This window comes from Dermacentor andersoni, chromosome 1, assembly GCF_023375885.2.
Source record: "Dermacentor andersoni chromosome 1, qqDerAnde1_hic_scaffold, whole genome shotgun sequence".
Lineage (NCBI taxonomy): Eukaryota > Metazoa > Arthropoda > Arachnida > Ixodida > Ixodidae > Dermacentor > Dermacentor andersoni.
This window is the reverse complement of record NC_092814.1, coordinates 153,970,647-153,995,898: the sequence shown is the minus strand read 5'-3', so window position 1 is coordinate 153,995,898 and position 25,252 is coordinate 153,970,647. Positions and strand designations below refer to the sequence as shown.

At 42.5% G+C, this 25,252-nt stretch overlaps 1 protein-coding gene across 1 annotated transcript in view; it reads right to left on the bottom strand.

Annotated features, from left to right (window-relative positions):
• Positions 1-1,675: 1,675 nt before the first annotated feature.
• The window catches only part of AlaRS (alanine--tRNA ligase, cytoplasmic), a 79,318-nt gene continuing 55,741 nt past the window's right edge, over positions 1,676-25,252 (bottom strand). Inside the window, exons 18-23 of the mRNA XM_050194374.3 lie at positions 20,428-20,536; positions 19,427-19,546; positions 18,993-19,112; positions 15,738-15,824; positions 15,521-15,634; positions 1,676-2,501 (exon numbers count right to left, since the gene is read on the bottom strand). Coding sequence (XP_050050331.1) covers positions 2,325-2,501; positions 15,521-15,634; positions 15,738-15,824; positions 18,993-19,112; positions 19,427-19,546; positions 20,428-20,536 — 727 coding nt within the window. The 3' untranslated portion in view covers positions 1,676-2,324. The remainder of the gene's footprint in view (positions 2,502-15,520; positions 15,635-15,737; positions 15,825-18,992; positions 19,113-19,426; positions 19,547-20,427; positions 20,537-25,252) is intronic.

Sequence of the window (25,252 nt, the reverse complement as noted above, 5' to 3'; positions counted from 1 at the left end):
TGGTTAACTGGCACATTTACTGACGAAAACACAGAATGTTAAAAATTGTGGTTCTACATGCCAAAACCACGATCCGATCATGAGGCCCGTTGTAGTGGGGGGTCTCCGGATCAATTTTGACCACCTGGGGTTCTTTGACATGCAGCTAAATATAAGTACACGAGTGCTTTTGCATTTCACCCCAATCGAAATGCGGCCGCTGTGGCCAGGATTTGATCCCGCAACCTCATGCTTAGCAACGCAACACCAAAGCCATCAGGGACAAAAACGCAGTGTCCTACTTGGTCGATTTTTTTTTCTGTATGAATTGGAGCTCTGTGTCCGCATAATGTGCGTACAAATATTATGTTTGTGTTCAATCAAATGCACTTTCATATGTACTTTCTGTATAGCCACTTCGCCATAAGGCGTTGAACCCTAGCTACGAACTGCTTCTGACAATTTGTTCTGTATATTGAATGCACAGAACTGCTTTAAGTTGTGCAGTGCTGTTTTAAATTGAGCAAGAGATGGTCGTGAAGCGCAAGTTTATTGCAAGTCCTGAAACGGGCGATTCGCATCTTTCAGTATCAATTGGCCGGTTCAGACTAATGCATGGTGTCAGGGGCTGCTTTAAAGGAGGGGCAAGGGGGGGATTCATCCCCACCCCCAATATTCTTTCCTACACTGCCGCCCCCCCTATCACCTCCCCTATGCCAACATGGTGTGCCCACCTGCACCCACAACGAAAATGAAAATTCATGCACTGCCTTGTTTGTAAACAAGCCCATTATTGCAACATGCAAGACCGCTTGCATTGATAAAATGTTACTTTTACATGCAAGTCTGATAATCTCTCTAACAAGGCATTACCAAGCCAAGTTGTGAAGTCCTGCAAAACCCTTGATATGGCAGATTTTAAAGCTTAGGGATTCGTGAGCATCCAGGCCAAAGTGATAAGCACAGGGTTCCTCCAACCGTTCCCTTCACCACAGCAATGAAAGAAAACGCTCGTCTGTACCACTTACCACACCAATACATATGCTATTTTTACCTGCGTACCAATTCATCAGTACAGTTGCCACATAAATTTATTTAGAGTCCCTGCATTTGCACCTCTCAATGTGTGCTCAGCTCGTGGTCAAGAATACATAACCTTACCCCAGCAGTTATCAATAGTTGACAACCCTAAAAGTTGGCATCCCTTACCCGTAACTGTTAGAGTTTATGTTCCAAAGCTGCACTGTTGTCTATGAAGGACACAATAGTGGCTGGCTCTGATTTCATTTTCACCACCTGGAATTCCTTGCCATGTGCCCTAAGTCTTATATGCACACACAACATTTTTGCATTCTGTATTCATCAGAATGTGGTCACGGTTCAATGCTATGACATGTTCAGCAGCAGAACTCCATTGCCACCAGGCCATGGTGATGGGTTGCCCATCACCAATATAGTGTGGCCCATAATATTTATAGAACAACTTACATAAAGCCACTGATGAGAGCACATCAAGTCTGGATCCACACATGCAACAAGGATTTCTCATGCAAAAATACAATCCCACAAACATCAGCTGTGAAATTCTTTTCAAAGCTTTCACAATCAGCTAATTATTGTAATGGCCTTATTGTGCACTTGCTTATGCATGCCAGGAAGTATAAAGCAACGTCATGAAGATGCACAAAGCCACAGCTCCAAACATTTTTTTTAATTAACTGTTTATGCCAGACCTTGAACCTCACAATATACAAGGCATAGTATTGTTAACATGCATGTTATTGTAACCCTCTGGAATAGTGAAACACAACTTATAATTAATCACTTTCTTGACATAACAAGACATGCTCCCAAAACTGAACAAATTCCTGAACCATACAAAAGTGATTGAAGTAAAAATGGCAAAGGGTGTGCAGACACCTAGGAGTAAAACATAAAGCATGACATTCTATTTCTCACAAACATGCTGAACAGACAGACACAAACACACTAAAGCAATGCTATGGAAAAAGAAAGAAAAGACTGACAGCAGATCACTTCAATCAGGCTCAGAAAATGAGCACATAGTCAGCAAATGCTCACAAACGATGCTAAACATTTTAAACTATTTTGCTAAGAATGCAAAACAGCTCTGTACCAAAATAATATTTGCCAGGGAAAAAGAGTACTGTGTAAGCTGCTAAAAATATTGTGTGCGTTTTCATGCAGTTAATAACTCTGGCTATAAAAAGACAATTCTATTTATTACAGAGCAGAACTTTCCTTACTTTAAATACTAGAAACACAATCCAGTAAAAAAAAGATGATATCCCCCAGCTTCTGTCAGCAGCATCCTGTATGGCACATCAGCAGGCCAGCTTGAGCTTGGCAAATTCATTGGCCACCTGAAGTGCTTTCTCAAGTGAGCCTACATTGTTCCCAATGGCTTGGGCAGACTCCTCTCGGCCGCCACCTTTGCCACCAATCACTTCGGACACCTCCTTAACCCAGGCGTTGGCAGTAAGACCCCTTGCAACAATGCCCTGCATGACATATCACACAGAAACATTCTTGCAGGTTCGTAATATGAATTCGGGATAGTAACAGACAAGCCAAACAACTACAAATGTTTTTATGCTGTAAGTGCCCAAGAGCAAGGACATTACTGTAAAGCTAAAGTGATGTCCCAGTGGCACATTTCAGGTTGCAAGTGCACCACCCTGCAGCCCAATGAGAGGCACAAAATTATTCATGCTCTTTCTGGTTGTGCTCATCTACAGCGAGTGAGAATATCCACTGATGATGACTAGATATGCATCACATCGAGTGCCTAGCTCTCCACTAAATACTGCATCCAGCTTCAGGGGTGGAACTGGAAATGTAGGTTTAGAACTTAGGAGGAAGAGCTGCTTTGTGGAGCAAGTTTGGAGCAGCACAAGCACCATATTAGAGAATGTAGGAAACCGCCCAACTAAACACCTTCAAGCCGATACCAAGCACCTATAATCTCACCAAGCAGCAGTGCTAAGGTATGGGGACAGGAACCCAGCCACAAAGTAATCCTTCTCTCAATACACGAAAAGCTACAGTAACAACAAAACATCCTGCAGAGTGAAATTAGATGCAAAAAATATTTGCATAAATCCCACTTCCTTTGGATGCCTCGACCCCCTAAGGTCTTTCTTCATTTATTTATTTTCTCACAAAGGCCAGTTTAAGACTGAAGCAACTCTAACAAGCAAGTGCTCGTCTATTCAAGATGCACATTGCTATTTCTAACTTTCTTTGGATGAAAAAGAAACTTAAATGAAGATGATAAACATTTGGTAATACAATTATACCAAGAGCGAGTAGAAACCCCCTATGTTGCAGTCATAGAGTCAAACTTGCTTATAACCACATGGTTCCCTACATTGTGAATTGAGAATAGCTCCATGAAACTTCTACATGAAAACTTGCAGAGCATCTGAAGTCTCGCGTCAAACTTCTCCCCTGTCAACTTCGACCATGTGCAACAATGAGTAATCAGAGTGTATGCTTTGTGAACCTGTATGCAGTGACCATGGCTGTTACATACAAAGTAAGTTATTTCATGCCTGCAGTGCTTTATTTGTAACCAGATGCCATGTGTGTTTGTTGCTCCAGCAGTATTCTTAGGGTTGTTGCTCATTCATTCTAGAGTGCAAGTGAGTGAAAAAGTATTGACTGCTACAGGTAGATCTAGCTTTGCAAAACTACTGGCCTGGCCTGTTTGTCTGTCTGGCCTGAGTGCTGCATACATATAGGCTCAATTGTCACTTTGGCTTTTCAATGGTGTGATTTTCCTTGTGACATCGTAAGTACAGCAGATGGAGCATCAGGTGCTTCATGGGTGCATTTTTTTCTGTTTGAGGTACTGTACTGCCCTATGAAATTTTATATGTAACATGGATAGAGAACCAATAACACAATTCGTCACTGTGACCTGCCTGTTATGTTTTGTTTTGACAGACTAGAGAGTTTGAACATAAAGGTATCACAAAAATTGTTTCTAGTTAGTCTTATTCTGCTTGCACAGAAGCAAACTAAATAATCCTGTGCCAAGAATAATTCATTGTTCCACTAAGTGTTTCACAAACTCAAAAAAGTCACTGTAACCGGTGCATGTGAAATGGCAATGCGAAATCTGCATGTGTGAAAATCACAGCTGCAAAAATACAGTGCAATATCACTCCCTGTGAAATAGGCTATAAGCTAAAGAAGTATCTTATAAGGTGATCAGTAGATACAAGAACTCCTGCTGCAAAACCATGGGTCCTCTGGACAGAAAGGCATTAAATTAAAAATTAAATTCTCACGTTTTACGTGCCAAAATTACAATATGATTATGAGGCATGCAGTAATGAGGAACTACGTATTAATTTTGACCACCAGGGGTTCTTTAACATGCATGGTATGCAGGTGTTTTGGCATTTTGCCCCCATCGAAATGCAGCTGCTGCAACCCAGAAAAGCACTGAAGCATCATGCATAATATTGCAAAATTACAGACAAATCCCATTGCACATCATAACAGCCCTGAAATTTTATTAATTCTTTCATGTAATAAATAACTGGTTACAAATAAGTAAAGCAGAAACCAAACTTGGGGCAACTTGAAAGCCTATCTCAAGGTAAGTCTTTGCTATGTCACTGGTATACATCAGGGCCTTTCATTACCAGTGCATTGCATGCCAGTCTATATGGCGTGCCTGTCACATTATGGTGTTAGTGAGGGCAGAAAGCATCCAAATTCAGACATTCATCCATCACAGTGATGTGTGCCTTTATCTCACTTCAGATTGTAGCAGCGAATACCAGCATACACACAACCTTAGCTACGTATCTCAATTTTATTTCACACTTTAAGGGTTTTGATTGTGTCAACTTCCAGTCAATAATGATAATTAAAAATTATTGTGGACAAAAGAAGATATACAGTTAAACCTTGATATAATGAAGCAGGTAAAATCAGCAATTTGCTTTGTTATACTGAAATTTCACTGTATTGAATTTCAACCTTCTATGCAAATAAGTACAGTCCAATCGATATTTCTTACATGGAAAGGGGTAGCAGAATTTTCCGAATTATCAGGCAATCGAAAAAAAGCAAATTCGAACAAGAAAGCAATTCATTCTGATGAATTTGGGAGTCAGCGGCAAATGACATGGTTTCATGTCATGTTGACGATATCTTCACATGGGCAGTACGAATTAAGAGAAGCCAGTCACGCTTTCGCGTGCTCTCCGCCATCGTGGCTGATAACGTCACCTACACTGGGACGACGCTATGATGGAAAGCGCCCACAATTGGTAGCGAATGCTTCGTCTGCCTCTCGCTCCAACGAGTCACCGAAAATCAAGATTACACAACCTTCAATACTAAACGCGCAGTAAGACAGCTTATATGATGCCACACTGTCTCGGCACACCCACTCTCTGCACACGCGGCCAATTACCTCTAAAGCAGGGTACGCAGCTGCGTATGCGCTCAGCCGCGCTTACAGTCATGCACAGCAACGGCCGAGTCGCGCGCCACCTTACTCCCCACCCCGTTATCACCCTCGCACACTTTCGCTCGCACCTAAAGCACAAAGTGCACGGGGCGCGATAGGATCTTATCGTACTTGGACTTTATACGGAACATAATGCGGCTTCACTTTGGCGGTTGCTCTTGTCGCGCCGTGCGGGATTTGAGAGGCGCGTTTGCAAGTAGCTGCTTGTAATTCAATCATTTGACCATCTGCATCCCGGAAGTTTCCATTTACTGTCTCAGCATTCCTTTGCTGCGGAAGCAAAATTTGGTTATATTGAAATCGCATACACGCTTCACTATATTGAGGTTCTAATTACATGGTGTTTTATGAACAAGAGATTATGAAAAGTCAAATACTTCCGTTATACCGAGAATTTCGTTATATCGAGATTTAATGTGCATACAAATTTTTTATACTTTTATCAAATTCGTGATATGTTAGTTTCTCTTACGATCTATCTCCTGTTCCCAATAATCGTAGGTTCAAATGAAGGTGGAGAAAATGGAAATAACAAAAGAGTCGTACATCTGCACTCAAAGAATGGTGGAAGCACTGCCTGTTGGAGTAATCATGGCAATAGCAACTGCGCAATTCTAGGCAATATCCTTGTGCCAGGCTGCCACTGTTTGCTCCAAAGAGAAGAAGCTATTCAGAATTGTCATCCCCTGATCTGAATTTGTCTCAGGCAGTATAAAAATGTCCAAAAGTGAGGAGAATGCATACGCTTTCTACTCCAGCAGGAGAGATGGTGCTGCAGGCATATTACCATGAATTACATGCCCTTCTACGGAAGTAGCACAAAAGAATTATGTTAGTATCCCATATTTCGTAAATTTCTGAAAATTTGAGACATGCCACATGTCAAAAAGCATGATTGGCAGATTCTCCAAATACAGTTATTACAAGCTGCTGCCCCAATTATATGCCACAGTACCTCTGAAACAAACTATCAGCAGCAATCTGTGAGAACGTGACTGCTGATGCTATGAAGTTATTCGCTCACATGCTGTGTGATTGTGGGTGGATACCGTCTAAAAATTATTAGCTGCTCAATTATTCAAACATCCCTGCAGCACCGCCACCTTCTCTACTGAAGTACTGATGTATAACAGCAACCAAAGATTTCAATGCTGCACAGAATCTCGTGCAATTTCTCGGGCATGATTGACATGCAAAATGTCAAAAAATGACCATGAGAAAGGTTGGCACCATTCAGGTTGACGCTTGCATAGTTTCCTACAAAAATTACTAGAGGAAACTTTGGCACTGCAATTGTTCAGCTACCAAGGGAATGATAGGTAGTAAAGTAAAACCTTGTTAAACCGTACCCGCTTAAACAGTAGTTTCGTTTTAAAAGTAGTAGTCACATCCCCGACTCAACGGCCCTAGAACCTAATGTATTTTGCATCCGCATAAACTGTACCAGCAAATTGTGCACGTATCGGTTAACACATAGTGTTTCGACTATTCGTCGTGAAATCACAGCAATAAGTCGGCTCGGCAGAACAACGAGCCTCGGAGTTTGGAACAGCCGCCAAGCGCAAACGCAAACAGCACTTGGAAGGGTGAAGCCACATCAGCATCATTTCGGCGCTGTGCCAGAGTTGGAGCATTGTGGCGTCGTGCAAGCTAGGACGAAAAATGGGCGCTCAGAATAGAAGAAAAATTGCACATCATTTGTGCTGTTGAATTTGGCGTGGAGGGGGGGGGGGGGGGGGAGAAACTTTATTCATCAGAGTGGGGCGCTAATTCATGGGTCAGATCGCCGCCAAGCCATCTGGCACGCGAGAGGGATCTACCATTGACTACAGTGTGTGGCATTTGGAATGCGAAGGAGAAGATGCTGTTGCGAAGGCAATGCTGCTGTGACCTTGAAAATACATCGGCTACAAGGTTTGACTTTTCGCCATCGTTGCCTCTGTTATTGCTGAAGTGTCGCCTAACGACAGTGATGAGAAAGACACTTAAAGCGACAGCACGGGCGATTCAGGCCCGACAGTGGCAGATGCTGCACGTTAGGTCAGCCTCATGCGGGTGTTTGCTGAGAAGAGGGGGCTGGTGGAAAAGCTGGCTTGTAGCTTGAGCGTGTTTGAGGCTGCCGTCGTTACTGCTAGCCAGCCACGGCATCAAATGAAAATAACACACTTTTGTCGCGCGAAGTGAATAAATACTGCATGTTTTCTGCCCTTTCATCGCACTCTCTCGTAGTTCCGCTTTTGACAGGTAAGTGGGCGATCTCATGCTATTTCGGTTAAGCAGTACTACCGTTTAGTATGTACTTCTTCCGAGCTCCAGCCAACTACGGTTTAATGAGGTTACACTGTACATGAATTGGTCTGTTCTTCGTGGATGCATCTTCAAAGGTTCTTGCGGCTTTATTTACTGCCCTTTATCTGCCTTTATCTGCTTAAATTTCAAAGCAATCCTGTATTTCTAAATGCAGAAGGTAATAAGACTCTGTGCACATGCAGAATTATTGCGAATCGGTGCACTGTAATGCAATATTTTGTTGAAAATGAACAATTTTCAAAGTCACAAAGCCGTTTGAAGCCAGAAGAACAAAGTTTAGGCAAATCCATGTACTAACCCTCCTTCCATGCTGGCTTGACCAGCATTGCTTGCAGCTCCTACAGACACTAGCAGCACTGTTCTCTGTAGTAATGTTTGTAGGCAACTCCCTATAAGCACATGTACTTGCTCTCTTTCATTGGCAAGGTAGTTTCTCGGCTTTCCAAGAGCCATACAGCCACTGTGAATAGATCTGCGTCGACTTTCCCCCAAACCATAACTTTGATTGCCGACGCCCGCCGAAGCAGCACTAGTTGCATCTAAGAGCCAAGGCAGTAGAGCTGTGATGAAAATTTCCAACTGGCCTGCGTGGTAGCAGGCGCCAAACCATCGCAAGGAGTTTATCAATCATAGGTGGCTCATCAGAGTATGAGTCTCAAATAATGTGCATGACTGAGGGCTGTAGAAGCAATATGAGAGTCTGCAGGAGAGAAGATGACAATTACAGTGAGTGCACCCTATCAAGTTCATCTGAACACCTACTGAACGGAACAGATTAAGCTCTCATATGGGCAGATAACGCCAAGCTGAATTTGTGCAATGCAGCCCAAACTGTCAGTGTCGGGCATTTAGTCACAGTTCCCACCATTGCAATGATGCGCGATACACATCGGGCCATGCAACGGGCAAACACAAAATGATCCCGTGACCTCGACAACATGAAATTTTAAGTAGGCCGAACCACAAAATTGAGCAAAAGTCCGCAAATGCACAAGTCCACAAATGAAGCCTCTGTATCGCTGGCATTGTAAAAAACGTTTAACTTGCATCCTTGAATAAAAATATCTGACTAACATCACTTAGTGAAAAAAAAAATTATTCCAGAGGTAACACCCATTCCATCGTTGTAAAGACCTTTTTTTTTGTTCATTGATTTTTTAATTTGTCAAGTTCTGGCTCCTGTGTCACGGTTTTATGTAAATCCCACAACTGTTGGAACTATTCAAAATTATTCAACGTTATTAATATGTGTTACAACTTTGCTTTAAACCAAACAACTGATATTCACACAAGCCTACAACAAAGAAAAATTCTAGACTATTATAAGAAAAAAATTATAACTATTCTTTGAACAACAATAAACAAAAACTAATTAAGTTGTGTGGAATATTGTGCATGAGACACAGAAAATGGCACAACACATTCAATGCATATAGTTTTTTCAATGGCGTTTTCCTTATCACCGAATTGCAAAATTTGCAGAGAGCTGCGCCCTATCAGCTGTGTTTAGAAATCGTGATTCCAGGCATTATCGTTGAATGGTTCTTTCACGCAATCAAGGCATGGCCAAAAATACTAAGCAGTACTGCTTAAATGGAAATAATCAACAGAGAGTGTAAATACCATTACTCATTAATGCAACAGACACCCGACTTTTACCATAACAGTTGTCATACCTCAAACATGAAAGTAACCATTTGGGTGTTTCGTGTCATATGCTGTGGTGACCTAGCAAATCGGGTTAACAGTGAATTGCACAGCATGCATGAAAGCAAAAGCAAGGTCAATATTTCTGGTAATGCAACCACTGCCATACAGGAGACTTCCATTAAGACGAACCTGGTTAAGTCAAATTTTTGGATATGAGGAACAATGTGTGAACATTTGGTTGGTTTCCCATAGATACAGTGCAAAAGAAAAGATTCTCTTAACACAAATTGCTAATTCGGGTAAGCTGAACTTGCACAGCTTCCAATGACACCTGCTACTCAGCTCAGCAAGAGGCCAGGATCGACAGACATGGAGAAACCAACTATGCCAATATCAATTAGCTACATTATAATAGCTATGCCAATGTCAATGATGACATGGAAATCCGCAGTGCTCACACAATCAAAAGAATAATCGAGGAGGCCCTTCAGGTGCCTTTGGAGGATGATAATTATGGTAAGGACAATGCCCAGGAGAACAAAGCACCAGTAGCGTTCTCACATGGTACAGCTGATAATGTCCTGAATGCTTTGGCAGATTTACTATTTTTCAACATGAGGGCAATAAAATTCTTTTGAGTAAGCTAGGTCAAATGTAATAGTTCGTAACAGGACATAGGTTTGCACAGCGTTCGCATCAACTACTCAATTGCTTAAAAGTTCACAAAGCAATACTTTCTATCATGCAAATCCAATAAATGTCCCCTTGTTAAAAAACATTATGGGGCTTTACGTGCCAAAACCACTTTCTGATTATGAGGCACGCTGTAGTGGAGGACTCCGGAAATTTCGACCACCTGGGGTTCTTTAACGTGCACCTAAATCTAAGTACACGGGTGTTTTCGCATTTCGCCCCCATCGAAATGCGGCCGCCGTGGCCGGGATTCGATCCCGCGACCTCGTGCTCAGCAGCGTAACACCATAGCCACTGAGCAACCACGGCGGGTAAATGTCTCCTTGTGGTTTTATTGCAGTTTCATTTATTGTTTTGCGTCATGGATACTAGGGTGCACCAGGAATAGCAGATTTTGAGTTTTGTAGATCAATTCTGTTAAAGGGCCCCTAAACCACATCTGCTAATTTTTAAAACAATTGTGTACTCCTGCTCGGGATTTTTCGGTCCCTTCTTCACACATCATGACGGTAATAGGGTATTGCACGTGATGTTACCCAGAGAAATGCCACCGACTGGTCCACATACAAGGGACATAGTTCTGATCTGTCTGCTAGCCGTGCCTGTGCCATGCAGTTGCACGCACGCTCTTTCTCATCCATCTCACTTGCCTGTTGTACGCACTGAACTAATTTCACTGCTTATAATGTGCTTTGCACTGCGCTGCGGCAGCAACAGTGTGTAGCCAAAAAGTGCGGAGTTCTGATAAGCGGAACTTAGTGTTTTCAAGCAAGAAAATGAGTCGAATGTGACTTCTCATACTGGCATAGCATTCACATGTCTTCTAGAGAAGCACACGGTGAGGAGAGAACACCCATGGGGAGGGTAGTAAAGAGGAGCCAGAAACCATGCGCTCTCTTTCAAGCTCATAGTGGTTCAGAAAACTTTTGAGACAAAAACATTTTCACAGTCCCCTCAAATTCATCTTAAAAGGAAGCTTCAGCTCGGAACCTCCTATGTAAATACATGGGAGAGGATAAATAGTTTTTCTCGGCAACCACTGCACCAAATGTATTAGGTTTGTTGTATTTAAAAGAAAAAGTTAAAATGTAATGACTGCTGGCTGCAAATTTTCGGTTTAGGTCGTCTTTTTAATAAAGATTGACAAAGATCACAAATTTTAAGAAAAAGAAACTATCATGTTTACAACTCTAACTTATAAATGAAGAATTATATCACAACTCTGTAAATTGCACCTAATAGTACATCTAAAGCGGACAAAATTGTACACATGGCTCTCAACTAGACCCCTAACTTGTGGGTAGAACTTAAGCAAAACCCTTCTAAACAATGTAACAAATTCACCTAAGATATAAATTGATATATCAAATCTGTCTGCTTCAGATGCTTTAATGGATCCAGTTTACAGAACTGTGATATCTGTTCTAGGTGCAAAGCTACCAATTTGTAAACTTTGTTCTTTCAAACTTACATTTTTGAAAATTCCATTTAATACATTCAGGCCCTAAATAGAAACTCCGCTTCCAACAGCCACTAGAATTTATCTTTCTCTCTCAAATGCAACAAATTTAATTAATATCGGCCCAGTGGTTATCTCAGAAAAGCATTCCTGCATTTTACATTTATCTGAATAGGCGGCATTGGAGTTGGGCCCAAGTTAAGGCTTCCTCTTAACGGGAGTCTATTGTATCTATTACTGCAAAGAGAGAGAGAAGAAAGTGATGTGTGCTCAAACAAATACTGTAATTCGTGTTTAAAGTAAACAGGAAAGAACTATAGATAAAGCAAGACAAAAAAAAACATGACTTTAGTTGATTTGTAATGGAAGCAATTATACAGCCGAACTCGACTATATCGAACGCATTTACATCGAATTATTCTGCATATCGAACAATTTCTGAACACGGTATAGTTATAATGAGTATATATGGCAAAAATTACGCTTACATCGAACAAAAATAGCAGCGACTCCTGATAGCGACTCCGTGACCGCGCTGCGTGGGGCAAGTCGTCGACACCCCCCTGCAAAAAAAATTATCCTCGCCCGCCCGCAGCGCTTGCCCAGACAGCCAATCAGAGGCTCTTGTGCCCTCGTAGTGCAAGATGGCGCAAGTGCGAGTTGTCTTGCTGCTTTTCTGGTTCATTGTGTTTGCACCTTGCAGGCCTTCTCCCACAGTGTTGCCATGGTGAAGTAGCAGAATTTTCTTTTCACCGTGAAGCTTGAAATCATAAATTGAGTCGAGCGCAGTGAGAAGTCGGATGACCCCGCAGCGTGCAAGATTCCGAGGAGCACTCTCAGCACAATATTGAAGAATAAGGGGGCGATTAGGGCTCAAGCAGACAAACTCGCAACCAGGTGCCCAGTGGCTCCTGACGTGTACGCACGGCTGTGTACAAGTGGTTCATCTGAAATTGCTTCAGATGTGCCGGCTTCGATGTGCCAAGTGATGACTGTAAATTCTGATGAGTGCGACGAAGCCATTGCCGGTGTTGCCCAAGTTTAGAGTGAGCTGTTAGAATTTCGGGAAGCCGTTGACGAGTCAATGGTCGACGAGTTTGTGAGTGCAGATGATGGTGTCGCGACCACGAGAGAGCCCGAAAACGAACGCTACATTGCCGACATCGCACCGAGCACAAGTGAATGTGGGCACAATGAGGAAAGCAACGACAATCCTTCACCCGCATCCTCTCAGGTGATCGGCGCACTCGCACTAGTCCAGTGCTTCTGCGCAAACTGGAAGACTGTGGCCTCAGCTTCTCCGACTCTTTGGACAATGTGGAGGAGTGCGTGCGTCGCAGGCAGCGAAATTGCCCAAGCAGAATACAGGAGAATTTCATGCGAAACTAAGCTAGTTTCATCAATAAAAAGATTTTATAAATGGTATTTGCATTTATGATGTGCAATTCTTTAGCAGGCTTATTGGCGGTGAGGAGTTACGGAGTCGCCATCTATCGGAAGCGCCTGGCTGGCGTAGTATGAGGGATCACGTGGCGCTCTCCTCATAGGTTTTGCTGTCAGCGCTCACTGAAAACACCACGCACGAGCTCTCCCGGACATTTCTGTAAGCACTTTCGAAACGAGAGAAGTTTCTTACTGTCTAAATAATAATCATGGGCAAACTGAAAGCACAGAATCGTTTACAGACGCTATCTCTTTACCGAATACGTACAGTGAACGCCACTGCGCGCGGTCGCCGCGATGGAGTCTCCCAAACCGGCTCCTTACGTGAAAGTTAGGTAAACGCTGAGAGCAAACTATGTGAAATATGTTCTTATAGTGTTTGTATAACTGAATGGAGCGTAATAGAATGAAGCCTCAATGCAGCGATTGCACAGATTCGCAGCAACCGACTGCGCATCTGCATGCTTGTCTGCGCACTGTTTCACTTTCACCGCGTGCGCGTTTTCGCACTGTGCCATGAGCGTTAGGCCGCAGAATATGAGCATTTGACAGTATACAAGCAACCATTGTTACGTGGGCGCTATCAGAGTTGTTCAAAAATAATTTCATTGTAGAGACTTAATTCGACGGGGACTGTGATGTGCCGTTGCGACGATTCAATCTTTCTTTTCTTCTTCTAAATTCTTGGACGTTTCAATATTATTTCTCGAGTTGCGTCGCACTGTATGTTTATCGGTGGTCTCAGCGTACGATTTCCCGCTGATTCTTTTTTGTAATCCAGTGCATTAATTCATAACACAAACATGACCATATGCCATGCTTTTTTTTATGTGCTTCTTACCGCTCCCTTTCCACTCCAGTGAACTTGCCAGTATCTATAGCATCGACAAGTTGATAGACCAAACCGTCATGACATTAGTCGGGCAGCGGACTCAGGCGAGCGTCTCAGTGCGCGATTTCCGAACATCACAGACCCTGCGCCGTATCAGAAATCTTCCTCGCGTCTGTGCTTGCTGCATAACCAAGTTGTAGCCGATGGCTGTTTGCCGGTTTTATGTTTCGCGAGCCAAGCTTCACGCAGCTTCTTGCCCTGCGGCTACATGTGAATAAGGCTGACACCGGGCTCCGTTGTATACGTCCGGCACTGCGGCACCGAGCAGTAGCCTACCATGTTGCGCGCCTTCAAAGGCAGCCACTACCTATTGTAGTGCTTTTAAGCGTTGTAAAGGAGACACTCAAAGTGGGAGAATCTCGCCACTAAATGAGGACCGCAGCGTACGAGGGAATTTAAACTCTCGTTTTCAGCTCGCTTCGGCGCTCCCGAAGCAGCCGACGTGGACGCTATGTCCATGTGGTCCCTAAAAACATGTCACGCCGACGGTGGTGCCAGCTTTTCCGGTGGTGGAGCTCGAGGCCAATATCGAATTATGCCCTATATCGAACTGATAGGCGTTTTTTTGCATGTTTGATATAGCCGGGTTTTACTGTATTTTATAAATACTTGATGGCATCTGGAATCAGCAAACAGGCACAAGAAAAAGAGTGACTCCCTTGACCCAAAGGAATGGCGAGTGGCAGATGGCCTAAAATTGGTGCATGCATCTAGCATTTACGCTTTCATGGCAAGCAAACTTCGTGTGACAGGTGGTGCCTTAGCACCATACCCTGTGCATTGACAATAGTGAGACTTGGGAAAGAGCCATTTCACCCTGTCAAAAATTTTTTCCTAGAAAAATATGGCTTTTCCATATTTGTCCACTGTGCCGCAGTTATCGTGAGGATCAATTTCACAATGTGAGAGATAAGAACAAAAAGGAACCAATGGTACAGAATCATTGCAGGATATTAATGGCCCAAGATTTAAACAGTAGTGCACCACCACAATGCACCCAATTACTTATGCCTTAGTTCACATTCAGTGGAGCAAGATGGCAAATAGAATACCAGGCAGAACAGAATGCCACAAATGGCACAACAGTTCTGACCTTTTTCAAATGTTGAGGCAGGGAGTATTCTTCCGAGACTAGAAACATGGCTTCAAATGTTGTGACTGTCATAAATGAATGTGAATTAATTTTAGCCACTAAAAGTCAGCATATTTGCTGACCTTTAGTGGCTTTACAAATAGTGAAACTAGAATTTATACAGCTGTACTATGAAAAATAAAATTGTGATTCATCCAGGAACGGCTTTGTGCTGCTCTCAGCTGGATGGCAATTTTCGCTTTCAAGAAATTTCCTCCACCATACAGATTTCCGAGGAACCCATTTGCCATAAACAGCTGCATCATGTAAAGAGACCCTAAATGCACATGCACTCGCACAAGCACATATATTCACAAACATGCAGACCAGCAACTGCCTTATTACTTTCATAGACAGGGGTGTTACATAAACAACCTTTTTGAATTAACCATATACACATTCATATGTAAGTACACATTGCTTAGCTGAAAGCTCAAAATGACAGCTTACCTTGGGCACTGTGCTCAAGCAAATGACCTTTCCCTTCTCACTGTCCTGGCTGAAGAACATAGCAGCTGCATTGGGTGTCAGCGTTCTCACTTGCTTCAGTGCAGCATCAAGTGCCTGCGGTAAGTTGGACAAAGAGAGCAGTGTCTTATGCCCCTGCACAGAAGCAATATACAAAACAATGGCGAGCACTGTACTGCTACCATAACCATTCACTCACCTTTGCGTTGTCTCCAACATCAAGCGTGTGGACAATGTAGTCACAATCTTTCTTATCCTCTAGAAGCTTCTTGACAGTCTCAATCGCCTGTACATTGCAAATATAGAGTGATTTTATTTCTCAATGCAGACAAAAGTAGCAAGAAATGCACTTCACACAAAATGAAGTTATACTCTAACCCCAATAACAGCATAAGAGAAATATTTGACCGTAAATTCACAGACACCAACTGGAGGCAGTAAAATGTGATGTGTGGACACAACACACAGTGAACAGACTTTTAATCAGGGTGTTGAACCAAACTAAACCTGAACACAGTACACACAGTACAAGTACACTCAGAGAACATGCCTAGGGGCCATGTAACACTTTTCTAACTAATCATACAATGAAATCACTATTAAATTACGTCTGCTCACGAATCTCCTGCTGCAAAAATTTTTCGAATCCTTCAAGCACAAGCAAAGGTAGACGTACCTAGTTATCAGACCAATCAGCAACTTTCTCTCTCTTAATTTTCACTAGCGCACTGGAAGCTACACAGGGGAAAGGGCAAGGAGGCGCAAAAGAGCACCGACTTGCTGGCCGCACTCAAAGGTTGAAAGCGAGATGGCTCGTGGTGGCACCCTGTGGTGGCTGTAGTATCTACACTATGCTTGGAATCTCAAAGGCTATGCACAGCAGATGCAGCAACACACAATTGTCATGTTTACACCTACAGTGCAAAGATGAAATGGTTTTTGTGTTGTTTTGAGATCGCAGACATTTTATATATCGCATATATAACATTTCATATATAACATATATCGCATATAACATGACATCGCATATGTTTTTCATTTATTTAACTCAAATGAGCAGTAATTGTATTACTGAGAATGTTCTCGTGATCACAAAATGAGCCAATGGCTGTTGTGGGTCCACCTGACTGTGGTGATCCTGCATGATGACATTGCGGCAGCGAAAGCAAGCTATTTTTCCCTGCTTTTGACATAAGTTTGTAATTCCCTGCTGCATGCAGTGCAATAATATTTAGCTCACATATTCACAGGGGCCTTGTCAACAATCGGCATCGTTTTCTCACTAAGTTCAAAGAGTGTTTCAGGGCCCCTTTAACTGGACAGCCCACAAGCTTGCACTATCAAAGTTGAAAGGCACAATTAAACTTCCATTTAACAAGCTTCACCATAAGAAATCCTTGATGTAACTAATCATTTTATTTTCATAACTTCATGTCCATAGAACACCGTGTATTTTTAGCCTCAAAATAATGAAGCGTTTTCAATATAATCATTTAACTGAATTCTGGGGTTTTACGTGCCAAAACCACAATTTGATTATGAAGCACGCCATAGTGGGGTACTCCAGATTAATTTTGACCACCAGGGGAGGGGATCTTTAACATGCCCCCAATCCGCAGGACCCCCACAGGTGTTTTTGCATTTCGCCCCCATCGAATTACAGCCACCACGGCCACAATATAAGGAAACTTCACCACAGCCATAAAGGCAGGCGAGGCATTAAATGGAAACTGTACCAAGGGTGGCATTGGTCAATTAGTTAAATTATGGCTGTTGTTCACATTGCAATATGGGAGCAAAGAAAGTTTACTGCACAAAAGGGTATCATCATCAACATTAACCATTAAAGGTCCCTGTTGTGGTATCACAAATTACATGTGCACTATCAGCGTCAAATGAATTGTGAACAGCGGAGTGCATGGCTGAAGCATGACCGAAGGTATAGTGCACATTGTCTGTTCATCACCGTTAACAGGCACACACATCCGATTTGACTGCACTGTGTGATGATGCTTCCCCTCTACAGATGTGCATGCCTGTCAAGCACTAAAGCAGATTCCATGTACACTGAGCATGCGTTCAGGGCAGGGCACAGCGACAGGCAATGCCTACAAAGAGGGGCATACATACATTGCACTAAATGCATATGCACAGAGGGAAAGTGTGACACGACAAGTTGCAGGGTGCCCAGATATGAATCACATGACGATGCAAGTGCTTAGTCAATGAGCTTTCCTCTAAATATTGCCTTCAGAAACAACCAAAGAGGAGACCAATATGCTGCATAATACACATCTATGCACCTCACTGATACTGCGTAGTTCAAAGGGGAAACTGTCCTTAGATAACGGCTTGGATGTGGCCTCGTGAGTATGTGTGATAGGAAGAAATCACACACATTAAGGTTTTATTACAAAATGTAAAGAGAATTTTGCAAATGATAAACCCTGCATACTTTTTAGGTGGGGAGGGAAGAGAAGCACAAGGCAGAAATGTATGCACAAAGAACGGAAACCCTTGGTGTGTCTGTGGTATACAGAGCATGCTCAGGACGGAATGCTGCAGCATGTGCAGTCTATAAAATGTGGCCTGGGCGGAAAACGTGAAAGGACAAGCCGCAAGGAGCTGGGAAACAAATTTTGCGACGACACCAGTGCTTAAGTCAGTGAGCTCCCTCCCCCCCTCCCCTACATATCTTCAAATGCATATTTAACCAAAAAGGAGATTGATATGTCTATATATATTGTGTTGATACCACACAAGGATAGTGCAACATGTGCCGTGTGGCTGCGACTGACAAGATATGTGCATGATATAGAGTAGAATCTGTTATTCTTGCACAACTGTATAAAGAAAGCTCACTTAATTTTGACCCTAGCAGCCTGCGCAGCCCATGCTGGGCTGCCAATTTCATCAAGGGGCAGCTGACAACAAAGCCAAGGCGAGCGAACACTGGAGGCAAGCATGCGGTAAGAGCAGGCAGAGTGTTATCGTGATTGTTCTTTTGTTGCTTCTGCCAATTCCCACAGTCCCAGGCAGAAGATGGCGGTCCCCTATAAGCACTGCAAATTCTGGTCTATAGGGGAGTGCAGACTATGCACGTATAATTTCAAACATTTATTTATGAAATGGTGTGGCCCTTACACGAGAACACACAATATTTCAATGTAAAAAAATTTTTCAATGTATTGAAGTAAAGTGGCAACGATTATTACTTCATTATTAAGGTTCAACTGTATGCATTCAGATGAGCTTTCCTTGTACGCTCTAGTGCAAGCAAAGCATGCATGTTCTATCATGGCCTTTTGCACCATTGGTGTTATAGCCACATAGTAGTGAAATCAACGAGAGATGAGCCAAGCGTTTGGCATTAGTAGTAGTCAGAAAGAGCAGGGAAGAAACCCAGAATGTACAGGACCCCTTTAAAGAAACAAAATCAAAATATGCTGCCTACCAATTGCTGTGCCTGAGCTTTGTTGCTCCGGTCAAGGTCATCAAGCTTCTTCTTGAGGTTCTTCAGTTCTGTTCTTAGCTCATCCTTCTTCCAGTAGGAAATACTTGACTGAGAGATCTCCTGTATAAAATAAGTAAGGGTTGAAACTATCACAAACAATGCCTAGTAGTGAAAATGACAAAGAAAGGCAACAAGTGCTATCTTTCTCTTCATCTCCACAGCTCATAATTTTTCAACAAAACTGCATCAAAAGACTACATGGTATTTCTTCTATGTCAAGCAAGAGTGACACAACTTTTGCAGCTTTCGTACTACTATACCCGAGAACGCCTTTTCCACTAATGTATCTAAATTTGCCTACAAACTGTTGTACCTCAAATGAAACATGCGACTTATCCCAAGCAAAAGATGGCCAAATGAAGCAATTTACTGACCTCTGTGAGCTCAACAATTTGCTTGACGAGCTCTTTTCCTTGGGCAGCCTGAGTCACCTTCTCCACCTCCGTTCTAAGTCTATTAACTTCATTCTCGTAGTGCTCAGCTTTCTTCACTGCCTGCAGACATGGAGGGACCAGGTAATTACAGCTGGAAAGAAGACTGACAGGTGACAGTGTTGGAAAAGCAAAAAGCACATATTTCGGCTTTGGCACTTGCTCTTTGGCCTCAGATTTTCTGGCATGTGTTCAAGAAAAAAAATGTGTATTTGCTTTCTTTTGTTTACCTAATACAATGATTTATTTTCATGCACTCTCTTTTCCAGGCACTAAAAGCCGCGAGAATCGGTTATACTATAATGAAGCCAATTAACTCACATAACTCGAGAGATTAAGTCGGCCCTGAATTCAGGTAATCTTCACTGAGATTTCTACAACCTGCAGACATTATTTACAATGGTATAAATTTTTCAGCACTAGATATAAGGCGCGTGCATATTTACTCATCAACAGCTACGCTTACCGATTTTAAAATTTACATTCAGACAGCATTCAGAAGAATTCTGCATTCAGAAAGCAACTGTTCAGCAGTTGCACTAAGTCGACCACTCAGCCAGAGCCACTTCTAAGCATAATGCCTCACCTCCCATGAGACTACATAAATATACTTCCAAGCAAGGCATAGGTGGTCAATTTTTTATAATCATGTAAGCAGGCAATGACAGACAAGAGAAACAAAATAACCTGAGAGTAGCTGATACAGCTCAACACTACACCTGCACATACAGAGCACAGTGCAAAATAATTTGCTTGCTGAGCACCAAAGAAAAGCTTTGTTGACCACGCACACAGTTAAACCGTGGCTCATGGCTCAACCATGGCTCAACTCAAGAAGCACCAAGAACTCGAGATTATCATGTTCTGTGGCCACAGAGGCACATACAATATAAAAAAGAGATTCCTCTAAGTGAGACATGCAACATGTCCACCACTTCACCCACCTTAGTTGCTTCAGGACCAGTAAGAGCAACGATCCTGCGAATGCCCTTGGCAATGGCTTCTTCTGTAGAAATGACAAAGTCTCCAATATGGCCAGCACGTTTGAGGTGACTGCACGAAATAATATTTCATGAAAACCCATACTAGAACCACTGTCTCTGAAGGTAAAAGTGCTAACGAAAAGCAATACGATGCTGTAATTTTGCATATTACAAACTGAACACAGGGTGCACACACAGCTGCCTTCTGCCATAAGTAGACGTGTGTGAATAGCAATTTTTGAGACTGAATTGAGTATGAAACAAATAGTGCCAGAAGCAAATCGAATCAAATTGGATACTTTTCTAATATTTTCTAATAATAAGCAGCCATTTTAACAATTGATGTAAAATGATATTCACATCCTAATATTCATAAGCTTAGCAACTTTCTATCATTACATTGTGCATTATGAAGTGTTGTTTATCAGAATGTACAAAAGAAGCATCAGGAACAATTAGGCAGTTTACATATATGGCACTTTCCATAGAGTGCAAATGATCCTTGTAGTGTAGCCTGTTGCACTACGTAACCTGATGCACTATGTAATTTTATGTGTATGGTATGCCCACAGGTATGAAAATTATTGTACTTATGCTCCAATCTAATGTTTGATTGCTTACAGTTTACATTTAAAAATATTCAAGAACTCTTCGAGAAATGATTGCATTTACGGATAGTGGCTATTCGATTCAAAGACCGAATCAGATAAACACTATTAGATTCGTTATTCGAAAGTTCCGAATACTTGCACACCCCTAACCATAAGCAATGTAGTTTTTTTTTTTTTTTTATCGAGTAGGTATGCAACAACCTATAAAGAATGTAACCTGATTTTGTTCACTAAACAAGGCATTCTCAAGGTAGGGTACACCTACAAAACAGTGCTTGTAGCTAAGCTGCTTAGAAGAAGCAGCACCAAAGATCTACTACTATAATGAGCCTTACCTAGAGCTTCTAGTCAATTATACAATGCCTGCCTAAATGGAGTGCAGAGCCATGACAGCAGGTAAAAGAGCATTTATTGCAATAAAATGAATGACTGGTTTACATGTCAATGTTAAAATTGGAGTTTCCAGGTTTAGGATGCATATCTTAGGAATGCAACTTATTAACAAGAACTGTATGATAACTTAAAGCCCCCACATTTCGATAATTAAAGGAGAGAAAATATAAAGGTACACTTAATTTTGTCGAGCAGCAGTATACAAACACACCAACTCAAGGCCCCATCACACGTTACCTACATAAAGCTTTACCTAATTTCATCACACCACCTAGTTCTCTGCCTTCTCTGACTGCACTTCCCTTTCCTTGGCACCCAACTCTAACTCTAATGGACCATCGATTATCTGCGCTATGCATTACATGGCCTTCCCAACTCCATCTCTTCCTCTTAACTGAAACTAGAATAGCAGCTACATCTGTTTGCTCTCTAATTCCAATCCCTGTCTTTTTAAATCTTAATGTTGCATCTATAACTTTAAGTCCCATTGCTCCTTGTGCAGTCCTTAGCTTCTTCTCAAGCTTTCTTTGTCAACCTCCCAAGTTTCTGCCTCATATGGACGCCTCAGTAGAGTGCAATGATTGTACACTTCTCTTTTTTATTTATTTTATTTATTTATTTTATTTTACTTATACATACTGCAGCCTCAATGAGGCTGCAGTATGCAGGAGTGGGATGAACAACAAACACACAAACATTTATAAACAAGCCTGCATTAATTGTTTCAGTGGTAGTGAACAGATGTTGCCCGGTAATTAATTCCAGACTTCAATTGTTGATGGAAAAAAACTGTGTTTAAAGGAATCAGTGCGGGGGAAAAAAGGTTGAGATATTTTAGAGCACGGTGACTCCTCATACATGAGGGTTTGGAAAAAGTCAAATAGTTATCTCGAGAGGAGAGGCTAGGAGAATTGATTAACATGTGAAGGAATTTTAGGCATTCAAGTTTGCGACGCTCTGCAAGAGGAGGGAGACCAATTAGGGGAAGAGAGTTAGCTAAAATTCCTTGTCATATCTCCTACAAATAAAACGCACTGCCTTTTTTTGCACTGATTCTATTTTTTTGACATCACAGTGTTTGTATGCATTCCATACAACGCAGCCATATTCAAGGATGGGGCGAATCAGGGTTTTATATGTAAGAAGTTTAGTTTCTTGAGGAGCAAGACGCAACGTACTATGTAAGCAACCTAGTCTTTTAAGGGCCTTGTTACAGGTGACATCAATGTGTTTCGACCATGAGGAATCGGGTGTTAGTAGGATACCTAAATATTTGAATTCGAAGACCCTATTTAAGGTAATATTCTTAAAGGCCTAGGCAAAGAAGGAAGGGGATGAGCATCGTGTAAAGGACATGGAAACAGTTTTGGAAAAGTTGATATTCATTTGCCATGCTTTGGACCAGTTACAGAAGTCAGCAAATTAATTGGTAAGGACAACATGATCAGTAGGATATTTAAGTGTATACATAAAATGCAATAATCTGCAAAAAGGCGTATTTTAACTGAAGTGTGTATGGGGAGATCATTAATATAAAGCAGGAATAAAAGAGGACCCAGTACTGAGCCTTGGGGAACCCCTGATAAACAGGCTTCAAGGGTGAGTTAGTAGAGTTGAAACATACATATTGCGAACTCTGGGAAAGAAAGTCCAATATCCAGCCAACCAAAGATGCATTTTTTAGTATAGTGAACAGCTTGTGCATAAGTTTAGGGTGTGAGACAGCGTCCAAGGCCTTTGCAAAGTTTATAAAAATAGCATCAATCCGGTCACCTATGTCTAAAAGCTGCTGATATCATGAACGAATTCTGTCAGTTGTGTTATAGTGCTAAGGCCACGTCTAAAACCATGCTGGAAAGTGCATAAAATTTTGTTAGTTTCAAGAAATTCCATAATATGTTTAAGATAATGTGTTCAAGTAATTTACATGAGTGTGCTGTTAAGCAGATTGGCCTATAGTTAGATAACAATTGAACGTTACCCAACTTAAATAAGGGGAAAATTGAAGCAAGTTTCCATAAGGAAGGAAGGGTGGCGGTTGAGAGAGATTTTCTAAAGATGATTGTTAGATATCTGCTGCACCAAAGAGAGTATCGAACAAGAAAAACAGTCGGGATACCGTCAGGACCACACGACCTCTTGGTGTCTAGGTTTAGGACTAAATTAAGTACACCCTCAGTAGACAGTGATATATCGTCGATCGGAGGGTATGGTTCAGAATCAAAAACAGAGGTTACAGAGTTATCAGTCGTAAAGGCAGAGTGGAAGTAGGTGTTAAAAGAAGAAGTTATTGTCTGCGAATCAGAAACTGCAACATTTTTAATTATTAATGTGTCCGAGGATGACCCAGTTGGTAGGATAGCTTTCCAAAATTTTCAGGGAGTAGCCAGCATTAATTTCGGCAAGGTTGCCTTGTACAGTAGAACCCACTTATAATGAAACCGGTTTTAAAAATATATTTGTTATAACAATGAGAAGCTGCTGCACCGTAGACTTTTGTATGTTTTCCATGGTGAAATAACCCCCTTACTACAATGCCCCGATGCCGCATTATCGGTTATAATAATGAAGTCTGGCTGCTAAGTGTCCAAGCCGAAAGGTAGTGAAATGCGAAATCCTTGAAAATAAAAAAGAAAACAAGAAACTCAAGCTGCTGCACGATGGGCCACTGCTCTAACAGCCGCCCCGCGCTCATTTTCCAGCCATCTCCGCACGGCTCTCTCCCATCACCCTTCCACCCCTCCGAACACGAATGGGCTGCACCTATAGCTCTACGCCGCCCCACCCTCCGAAACACGAACGGACCGCGCCGACTGCACAGCAAGCAGATTGCTCGCATGTTGCTCACTGGCTCCTCATTCAGCGCAGTTCTGCGAACAGCTTAATCACTTGCATTCGTTTTTGTTGGTTTTATCGAAGTCGTTCCTGGCCATGCGGTTTCTCAGCCTCGCTTGACTCGTCGCCAAAACAGAAGATGGCCGATCCGCCGGCTGATCATCGGCAATGCACGACGTTGCCAGTGAAAAAAAGCGTACGGCTACAGATTTGGAAACTAAGTGCGTGTAACCGATGAGACGATCGTCGCATAGCAACAGCGAGGACAGCAGCCATTCCTACATGACGGCAACAATGACGCGGTAGGGCAGGCTACCTCAATGTTGTCCTCACAGGAGGCCTGGCAGATGATACGGTCCCCCTCTGGGGCTTCGTTTTCACGAGGAACCTTCCGCTGCACTACGAGGAGCACTTGGATGCCTTGGAGAAGGATGTCAGCAAGCTTCGCGTAAAGCATGCAAGACTGACGGACATAGGCTTTTCTCGTGCAAGCCAGTGAGAAGTACGTGGCAACATGCTTGTGGCGATCTCTCCTCAGCATTTCTTCTGGATTTCTCAAGCTGACAGGCTGCCGCGGCAGCCTTCTCGCTATTTTTAAAAGGCCCCCTTTGGGGCCACCAAAGCGATGCCTCGGCGGTGCTCGCATATCGCTTGCCACGCGTGACATCTCCTTGCAGTTGTTATAGCAGTGCAACGCTATATCATGTGTAATGCCGACAGCCGCGGCTTGTTACACATGATCAGAGCGCCCATGAAGCAGTTAAATGAGTGAATACAATCAGCAGCCGGGTGGAGGAAGGTGGTGGGGAGCGGCACTGGCCTCCCCGCCATTATAGTTTTCTCACATCAGCTCTGCCATCCCGCTATTTTGATTTGTTCGTGCAACCCAGTTATAACAATTATCGGTTATAACAATGGAATTTTTGTGGCACTTGAATACTGTTATA